Genomic DNA, 10,344 nt, shown 5'->3' on the forward strand with positions numbered 1-10,344 from the left:
GTAAATACAAATTGTACAATACTACACAAAAAAAAAATTTATCATACATATATATATATATACATATATATATATATATACATATATATATATATACATATATATATATATATATATATTTATCAAACTCAACAATTACAAAAGAAATGGCCAAGGTAAACTAGATGTTTACAATTATTATTGTACATTCATTTCACAAGGAAAAATCAAGAACATGTAGGATTAGTTTTTTTGAATAGGTATACAATGCTATGACTAATGAGAACAAGTACATCAAACAATGTAAAATACATTTTTCTCTATTTTGGAGAGAAAAATTACAAAAACTTGTTTGCACCAGATTAGGTAAAAGAAGAGGTAAAATCCATTTGTAAATAGTTCTTCGTCATTTTTACCTAAGCACTATTCATACTCTTTTCTTTTTTATTGTTTCTTTTTTCTCTCCTTCCTCCTCTCTTTATTTTTAATATTGAAAAAAGAAAAAAAATAATATTTAATAGATGATAGGTAAAATGGATTGTGTTGGTATAGTTGTGAAAGAAAAAGTTGATAGCTAAAATAGAATTGAAAACTGTTCACAGGGTAGTTTACCTTTACACTATTGGTAAACTTACTCTCAGGGCGTTACTAGCTTTTTCAAAAAAAAAATAATAATGATGGGTGTTAGATTTGTTAGAAAAACTTTGAGCGTTTAAACTTATATAACATTAAAGTTAAAAAGCTACAATCTCAAAAAAAAAATATAAAATTTTGGATAAGACGGTCGCCCAAGATTATAGCGCCTCTCAATCTATCCTTGGTTCCAGATGATATATTTGCTTGGTCATCAAGTCCGGAAACTCAACAGTTTGTTTTCTCCTAAGGTATCAAGTTCGAAACAAGTTAGGCGCCATCAACTTTTTCAAGATCCGTCCATACAAGGCATTTGCTCCGACTTTAATTAGGCTCTCGATAGTAGACAACGTGACTGGTCCCAAGAGTTAGTCGAGTTGCGTGCAAGCATACTCGGGCAACTAAAGTTAAAAAAAAAAAAAAACCAATACTGCAGGTCTATAACAGATGGTAAATAAATACTAATTAATGTGTTAACGCTGAGGGCCTTTTGGTCACAATGGGTATAACAGTGTTAGCTTTCTTAGATTTATGGCTTTCTTGAATTTCCTTCTAAGTGCGATTTTCAAATCTGTTGTGTGGGGGCTTGCTTGTTGTTAGTTCCACTGTCACGTTTTCAGTTCAGAAGGAGAAAGAGTTTGTGGGAAGTAAACAGAGGTGGGGACAAGAAGTACTGATCAGGTCCCCCATAGCTTGTTATTCTGATGATGAGGAGACATCTCAACCATATTCCATTCAATTCACTCGAACTTTTTTTTTTTTTGGTAATGGAGGGTGTTCCGGTCCAGCTTGCGCGCACCTCGGACTAATACCTACAATCTCCTCCACAGCCGTTTCACATGCTTACACGTTGGGTGAGATGGCCCCAAGAGTTGTTGTCAAGAGGAATCGACTTGCAACCGTTCAAGCTAATGAATAAATTATGTCAAATTTGCATGTTGCATGTTCACAATAATTAATAAATTGTGCATCTCCATTTTTTTCATTCACAACTTATTCATAGTGTGAACAATTTGCGATTATGAATGACTAAGATGATATTTTCACTAATGTTTTTGGTTGCAAAATTTGCATGTTGTTCACGCTAATGAATAAGTTATGCATATTATTTATTAGCGTGAACACCGGTTGGCCAATTTCTTGAGATTAAAATTTGCTAGGCTTGTTGGATACTTCAAACAACAATAAAATCCCCACAATGTATAGTCTATTTCCAGTTTTGTCCATAATTCCGTCGGTGATCCTCTGCACTCAATTGTCACAAGCTCAAGCTAGTTAAGGAAAACTCTTTCACCCATACACGAAAGTCCGAAGAACGATTTGGACGTTAATATCACGGCATGCCGCCACCAAAATCAATTCTGGCTTCGCCGCCACAGGAATAGACAGGAGACTGTGTGGCCTACATGGATAAGTGACAATTTACCTCCCGAAGACATAAATCCCCTTTTTCCACACGGCCAATTTGTTCTCCAACCTATCACAGGTTGCCAAGTTTGCACTTTTCTTGGATTAATTCCAAGAGGGAGTCCAAGATAGTAGTTTAGAGGAAGGGACCCAACGTGACACCCCATCACTTGGGCTAGACTTTTAAAAGTTGGCCGTGTGGAAAAAGTTAATTTTCAGACCCGACATGAGTTGAAATAATCTGAGAATCCTTTTCAAAGCTACAAATTCCTCCAATATGGTTCTTTCTTCTTTACAAGCCCTACATTGAAGTTGAATTTCAATCAAATGGTTCAAAATATGTTAATCAAATGGCTTACATAAATGCATTTGAGGTTCTGCTTCCTAAAATAAGGTTCGACTTTTTTCAATAAGTAATCATAGGATACGCGATCATATCGTAAGAGTTCTATACAGAAAAGATATATACAATGTGGGATACGTATCGTTTTCTGAAGGAGACGATACAGACCGTAAAATACGTATCATGTATTGTAGATTTTTAACAACTATGAATTTCACATATAGTCGCGGAAATTCCAGTTACTCGCTATTGAAATTCCACAAGTGATGAGAATAGCATGTAAGGACCAGAATAAGTGGTCCCACGCTTGTGCATGCAGCTGCACTTACATATATTAATGAGGCCGTGAATCAAACTGCTATCGAGATAAAGGAACCAATCTTGTTGATGAGTTTGCTCAGAGTTAGCGCGCGGTAGTATAACATGTGATATAAATGTTGGTCTCGAACCAGTGATTGGGTCTCGGGTAGTGTGGAGATTAAGTTCTTTCTATTCTTGTCCTTTTAATCTTCGTAATATTGCAGAGATTAATAAAAAAAATTTGCCAATCAAAAAAAAAATCATGTGATATGAAGGAAAAAGAATATGAATGAAATAGAGTGCAACTTTAGTCTTTGTTTTATAAGTGAAGCGATTCATTGACATGCTCTCTCTATTCTATTGTTTTCTAAACGATCGTTTGTCCCTAATATTGTTAATCCTTCTTTATTTTTTCCGTCATTACAATTAATGATATTTTAAGAATTGCGGGTAATGTGGGGCCATCTATAATAGGGATGCAATCGGAACGATTTGTACTCATGAGGCTTTAGACCCAATCATTCATCTGTAATATATGTATCTAATATGAGTAACCACATAATCAGATCATATTTATCTCCGAAAAATAGACGACTATTTCGAAGACGAATTTTTTTTCAAACCATGCAACTTTGATTATGTACTCAATCTAATTTGTTACATAGAGCCGTCCAAAAAGACCCGAATAAGTCCACAATATTCTTCTCGATGTGGTAAGAGATACATTTATATAAGGAATATAATCCTTTTCAGATTCTCTTGAGGTCTTCAGTCCATTTGTGAGTTCTTTTCAGACATACTTTACTAACGGAATTCAATTTTTTTTTTATTTAAGTTTATCGAGAGCATATAATATATCATACATAACAATTTAAACGGAAGTTGTTTAATTAGTCATTTAAAGAATGTATTTATTTATCATTTAAACAGGCCGGCTTACGGCCAAGGCAGGGGAAGCCTGCACTTCCGGCCGGATCCCAAAAAAAGTTAAAAAACAAGGGCTTTCAAAATTTTAGAATCCCTATATATATATATATATATATGGCCCTCAAAAAAAATGCCCTAGCCTCCTTTACACAAAATAGGCCCAATTGAAATTTAAGAGCCACAAAATAGCCCCAAATGATGGAATTATTCATTAGAAACATTAGGCGTTAAAAAAAAAAAATTAAGGGACGGCAGAAAGATATATTGCACGGCCGATCATAAAAAGAAGAAGAAAGAAACGCAGCAAGCTGCAAATGCTTCATGCTTAACGCTTGAGGAGTCGAAGGGAAGGGAAGACAACGACCGACGACCATCGACGGCAAATACTTGTATACGAAATTTCTTGAGGCCTCATTCAAGAGATTCTCTTCCGGCCTCTAAAACTTATAAGCCGGACCTGCATTTAAACTTACTCCCAATAAAATAAGTTTTGCAGGGTTCAATGTGACTTATAATAACGCGTTAATACGTCGTACTATCGACAATATCTTCATACTTAATTAGACTCCATTCTCGTAAATTTATTAGTATTTTTCTTCGTTCGGTGTGTTTTGCACATCTTTTCTAAAATTGTATTAGATTCAAGTCATATTTTTTGAATTAATAATCCGTCTCGACGAGAAAAGTCTAAAAGCCCAAAATTATGTCGCAAAGAAAAAAAAAAGTCACTAAAGACGAAAAAAGTATCAAACAGCTGTCTTATTTGTTTAAAGGGCCGTCTTATTTAATTTTTTTCAACATCGGTCCATATTTTTATACTTTTTTGATTCGTTGTGTTGAAACGAACGATTAACTCAAAAAATTACAACGAAAAACTAAACAAGAAGTTACGAAAAATAAAAAATATATATCAAAATAAGTTCCAGACTTATAAGTTTACAAGAATTAACGCATCCTTAGCTCTTGAATTTATCAAAAACATTCTATCAAAATTAGTGAACTTAAATTTTGTATTCTGAAAAATTATTTGAGCCCTATTGAATTCAAATTGTGCTGCCACAAAATGGGTTATATATAGTTTCCTTTCTCATCTGACTCTGTTCTATCTTTTGTCTTTGATTGGAATCATTGGACAGCCAACTTCTTCCTCGTTTCTTCGTTGTTTCCCCTGTCTCTTTCTCAATGCCAGGAAAAAATTCCCTTACAATTGTTGCTTATTTTTCTCATCCTCATCAGTCACATTAATTCAAATTGAGTTTTCCGTTTTTTCCTTAATAATTCCAAACAAAAATCCCTCATTAATTCCCACCAATTCATTTCCCTTCCCTTCAATTCCTTCAACTTAATTAGTTGTGCATTTAATTTCTCTTCCTCTCTTCCCCAATGGGTATTGGGAAGAAGTCTCTGTTTTTGTCAGCCGTTTTGGTGTGCTTCAGTGTTGCCAGAGCTTGCTCCAATGGAGAGTGCAAGGTCTCTCTCTCTCTCTCTCTCTCTCTCTCTCTCTCTCTCTCTCTCTCTCTCTCTCTCTCTCTCTCTGTGTTGTGATTTTTCTTTGGTGGGTATTTGTTAAGATTTGAATTCTGATTGTTTCATTTGAATGATTTTATAGCTGCTTGATGAGTGCACAACGGATGGGGATTGCGAAACAGGGCTGTACTGCTTCTCATGTCCTCTAGGGTTTACGGGGTTTAGGTGTGTCAGATCCGGCTTTACTGATCAATTCAAGCTTGTGGTACGTCTCACTCCACTTTTTTATTTCACCTCATAAAAATCAAATATTCGGGTTAGTTTTTGCATACTTCGAATGTCTACCCACTCATGCATAGGAACGTCCGTCCCGTGATTTTAGTCATTTACAAAAGTTTGCATATGAGTTTTTGCACATGAGTTTGTGCTATTTTCATATTAAAGAAATGAAGTACTCTTGCACATGAGTTTTTGCATTTTTCGTACCCATTTAAAGTATTCATAGGTTGGGCCAATGTTTGGATTTGTGTTAGTGCAGGCCTAGGCCAAGTTAGTTGGGCTTTTCCCTTTCAACAGGCCAAGCTAAGCCCCTTCTAATATGATCTGTATCTGCAAGGCTGAAAGATACATGGACTAGACCATGACCATTTTGACCATTAGCTATTCTTTTCCTCATCCATTTGGCAATCATTCATCTAGCAATGTTATTGCCTATTTTGCTTGAAAATCATGTTGACATTAGTAAACATCTAGTGCATACAAGATGGGAAATGCAACTCTGTTGGGAGTTCGGCCCGAGTGAAGATGTTGTCACATTTGTCCCTTTTTAAGGCTTGTAGCATTATTCAATTATTCATTTATATGGAAACTGTTGTCGGATGTTCTCCGGATAAAAGTTAGAATTTAGTTGGTCTCTTTGTGGCTTGAAGATTGAAATAAGTACTTATTTTTTGAATTAAAGGTGATGTGGCTGATTATCTTTTTTCCTTTTGGGCACTAGAATGATTCTGTTTTTTATGTTTTGGTACTTGTACGTACTACTCCAGAATGATTCGCTTCCATTCAACAAGTATGCATTTTTGACAACCCACAATGCTTACGCTATCGACGGGGAGCCATCTCACACCGGAGTCCCGAGAGTTACCCTAACAAATCAAGAAGACAATGTCACTCAACAGCTAAACGTAAGATCATCCTCCAAATCTTTTTTAATGATCCCGGACACTTTTTTCAAATCCTTACAAACTTGTTTCTCCTTAATTGAGTGTAGTTTCTACTGGCATTGCTCTTTTGTAGAATGGCGCTCGCGCCTTGATGCTCGACACCTACGACTTCAAAGGTGACGTATGGTTGTGCCATTCTTTCGGGGGCGAATGCTACGATTTTACTGCATTTGTAAGTTTTCTTGCCTCCTTTCTTTGTTTCTCAATCATTACCATTGCAAAGGAAACAATTGTAACCAAAAATTGCTATTTTAGGAACCAGCTATAGACACCTTGAGGGAAGTTGAGGCCTTCTTATCTGCCAATCCATCTGAAATAGTCACCATTATACTGGAGGACTATGTTCAGGCCCCTAATGGATTGACCAAAGTCTTCACCAACGCGGGTTTGATGCAGTATTGGTTCCCATTAACAAGCATGCCACAAAATGGTCAAGACTGGCCTCTGGTTAGCGACATGGTCGCGAAAAACCAGAGGCTTCTTGTTTTCACGTCGATTAGATCCAAGCAAGAGAGCGAAGGGATCGCTTATCAGTGGAACTATATGGTTGAAAATCAATGTAAGAAGTTTTTCACATCTGATTCCCCATGATGTAGTATATAGTATAATTATGGACTCTAATATCTTAAGATCAATGTAGGAATAACGAAATACATATGTCAAAAAGTACAGGTTTTTCTTCTTTGATCACATTGTATGCAATGGAATTTGCAGATGGGGATGGAGGAATGGAGGCAGGAAACTGCTCTAACAGGGCTGAGTCATCGCCACTCGATGACAAGACTAAATCACTGGTTCTGGTAAATTACTTCAGGTCTGTTCCAATCAAGCTGTCCGCCTGCGTTCAAAATTCCGAAGACCTGATCGACATGCTGCAGACTTGTCATGGGGCGTCTGGGAATCGATGGGCGAATTTCGTTGCTGTTGATTACTACAAGGTACTATATATTATCTCAAGTCTTCGGTGTAATCATAGGGGCTTGTTTGGATTATCAGTACGCGATGTAGAAACCGTGATTCTGATTCATTGTTCAATTGTTTATGTCAATGATGCAGAGGAGTGAAGGAGGAGGAACATTTCAAGCAGTAGATACTCTAAATGGGGAGCTGCTGTGTGGCTGTGAGGATGTACATTCTTGTGTGGTAAGTGCAGATACATTCCAGCATTACTTAACAGTAAGAAATACGAGGTCGTGTAACAAAATTTTTTTTTTTTCACCAGTAATTACATCAAGTTCTTGAAATCGTAAACCATGCTATAACGGTCTACTTGATGAAGTTATTTCTGGTTTGTCTCACCACGATTTTGCATAGTAATTTCTTGGCCCGTGAACTTTTTTGGAGTTAATAAGGTTGGAGAGGTTACTAGCGCGTGAAAATCTTTCTTAGGCGTGACCAAAGAAACTCATCCCCGCTGGGAGTTATAAAAGGAGCCCAAATGGGTCCAACAACGAGGGAAAATCATCAACAAAAGACGGGCTTGAATCATAGCTTAACCCCGTTCGCCACGAAGACATACCGACAGAAAGACAAAAAGCAGATTTGCTAATATTGGCGATCGAGTCTACACCTAAATGAGAATTACGAGAGGAAATTTTTTATTTTAGTTGAACTGAAGATTCTTTTTTACTATCAGTTTCTATGTAGCAAATTTTAGTGTGCTTGAATTTCTAGCTCGACGAATGCCACGCTAGCATAGGTGGTTTGTTCTCTTCTCTCCCCAGTGGTGAGTCTAGTGACCAAGACTTGAGTCCAACGAGGAGCAGGTTTAGGGTTTCAGGGCTATGGATAGCTTCTAAACCCCCGTTGATCACTAATATTCTAACACCCCGCTAACCCCCATTGATGTATATCATTTGGCAAAAAAAAAAAAAAAAGAATTTCTAACTCTACCGGAGTCGAGATTTATGACATAATATTCTTCGATTTTTTCAGCCAGGATCTACACCAGGCGCCTGCAATACTCCTCCCCCAACGTGATGGTAGCATGACGAATTTCACTTTGCCAATCAATTCGAAATCAAGATATCCTCATGAATTTTAGTTACTTAGCAGTTTAAGTCAAATGCATAAATCCCTTTGTAACAATACAAATAAGTAATGAATGGAAATCTTCTCTTTTTTTCACCCTGTTAACCAGAGCAATTGAAAACAATCCTCTCTTATTTTACCCTGTTATAACCAGAGCAATGGGAATCTTTTTCTTTTACCTTGTTAACCTGACCTGGGCTTCTAGCTCAGTTGGTCGTGTACCAGTACTTGGGTGTTGGGAGGTTCTAGTTTTGAGTTGATGGAACAATGTCGACACCTTTTGACTAAATCTTATTTGACTAACATACTAAGGTTGTTTGGTATCAAAATTCAACACTTAAAATTAAATGAATTAAGTAATAGGTAATTAATGTGTTTGATAACAACATTTTACATTACTTAAGCTATTAAGTGCCTCTTAAAATGTAAGCTAAAAAGTTGATAAGATTAAGTAGCTTTGAGCTACTTAATTGTAATTGAATTCATGAGTTCTTGCATTCAATTCTTTTCTCCTCCACCACTACCCTCCGCACCGCTGCCACTATCATTGTCGTCACCACCACCACTCTGCCACCACCATCTCCACCATTCCACCACCACCAATCTGGCCACCACTAGCACCAGTGCTACTATAGATACCACCACCACTCCCACAACAGCCGTCGCCACTCCCGCTAGCACGCCACCACCATCTGAGGAATACTTCAAATAACAAAAGGATAAGAAGATTGATTATTCATACAGAGTCACATTTGAGTTCAAATCATCGGAATAGAACCATGTGAGCAAGGACGGAACCAGGATTTTACCCTAGCAGTGGCGAAATGTATACTAAAAAAATCTAATAGTGGCGAGACTATATAAATTGGGCATAATTTTTTTTTTAACATATAATAATTGCATTTTCTAAAATTCTTGTCGTGGCAATCGCCGCCACTAGACCCCCCTGATCCCATCCTTGCATGTGAGGCATATTTTCGAATAACATGAGGAAAACAAGAATGATTATTCGCACTCATAGTCACAAAACGAGTTCAAATCATCGAAATCGAACCACGTGAGCATATTTTGAAATAACAACGGAGAAAAAGAGTGATTATTTGCATTAGCAAAGCTATATAATTTCTCCCGTGAGAATAGCATGTAAGGACCAGAATAATTAGTCCAATGCTTGTGTAGCTGTATTTAGACGAACGATTCGAATGTGCACAGCACCATCCCCAATCTATATTTAGATATAATGAGGTTGTAAATTAAACTACTATGGTGATGAAGTTGCCAATCTTGTTAATGAGTTTGGCTAGAGTTGGCGGTAGTTCGGTTTAGTTATTGGAAAAACTAAAACATATATTTAAAACCAAAATCGGTGGTTTTCATTTTACTTAAACCATCAGCAAAATCATTGTTACCGATTCAGTACGGTTTTTCACCGAAACCGGTGGTCAACATTTTTAGCGAAAAACTTATTCACAGAGCTCTGTGAATATGTTTCTACGGAGGTGAATCATGCGCGTCTAAAAGTGTTTTGGAAACTCTTCCTCAGAAAAGTTTGTTTAAAATCTGGACCATTGATTTCCGAAACAGACGAATGAGATCCCCTGGGTTCCATTTTAAACTTATGCACGGAGCTCCGTGAATAAGTTTCACTCAAATTTTTAATAGAGTTAAAAAACACAAATTATCGAATAACAATATATCCAAAAAAAAGCCAACAAACTAATACACTATTACACCATAGGTTCAAAGACACCAAAAAGGCAAAAACCATTTTTCCAACAAAATACCGGAAAACACAACAAACTAACACACCATATGTTCAAAGACATTCATTATCAAAACAAAGGGTATATATGGGTCAGTATATAGGGGGTATATATACATATATATATAAGCGTATTTTTGTAATTATATTCCGGTTCGGTTACGTTACAGTTCGGTTTTCGGTTCAGTTATCATATAAAATCAAAACCGAACCAACCAGTTTTTAAAATTCAATAACCAAAAGAAAAACCACGGTTAAAATTTTGGTTAGAA

The 10,344-nt window shown here is 36.6% G+C and overlaps 1 protein-coding gene across 3 annotated transcripts; it reads left to right on the plus strand.

Annotated features, from left to right (window-relative positions):
• The first annotated feature begins 4,693 nt into the window (after nt 1–4,693).
• On the plus strand, nt 4,694–8,415 carry LOC131304511 (PI-PLC X domain-containing protein At5g67130-like). 3 transcript variants are annotated; one of them, XM_058331756.1, is made up of 8 exons: nt 4,694–5,059; nt 5,199–5,321; nt 6,103–6,240; nt 6,353–6,451; nt 6,535–6,838; nt 6,994–7,217; nt 7,336–7,422; nt 8,215–8,415. In XM_058331756.1, the coding sequence occupies exons 1-8, from the start codon at nt 4,973–4,975 to the stop codon at nt 8,257–8,259; spliced, it is 1,107 nt and encodes a 368-aa protein (XP_058187739.1). In that variant the 5' UTR covers nt 4,694–4,972; the 3' UTR covers nt 8,260–8,415. The 3 variants fall into 3 exon arrangements, with proteins under 3 accessions (XP_058187739.1, XP_058187740.1, XP_058187738.1); XM_058331757.1 differs by lacking the exon at nt 8,215–8,415 and adding an exon at nt 7,632–7,907 and having other exon boundaries at nt 4,700–5,059; XM_058331755.1 differs by lacking the exon at nt 8,215–8,415 and having other exon boundaries at nt 4,700–5,059; nt 7,336–7,536.
• The last annotated feature ends 1,929 nt before the right edge of the window (nt 8,416–10,344 follow it).

This window comes from Rhododendron vialii, chromosome 10a (genome assembly GCF_030253575.1).
Source record: "Rhododendron vialii isolate Sample 1 chromosome 10a, ASM3025357v1".
In the NCBI taxonomy this organism is placed as follows: Eukaryota; Viridiplantae; Streptophyta; class Magnoliopsida; order Ericales; family Ericaceae; genus Rhododendron; species Rhododendron vialii.

What these genes read in the sequence shown, in the direction of transcription:
- LOC131304511 (XM_058331755.1), top strand. Translation starts at nt 4,973, where the DNA reads ATGGGTATTGGGAAGAAGTCTCTGTTTTTGTCAGCCGTTTTGGTGTGC. An exon ending in GCTCCAATGGAGAGTGCAAG is followed by an intron (nt 5,060 to 5,198) that starts GTCTCTCTCTCT and finishes ATGATTTTATAG; the next exon opens with CTGCTTGATGAGTGCACAAC. An exon ending in TTGCTGTTGATTACTACAAG is followed by an intron (nt 7,218 to 7,335) that starts GTACTATATATT and finishes TCAATGATGCAG; the next exon opens with AGGAGTGAAGGAGGAGGAAC.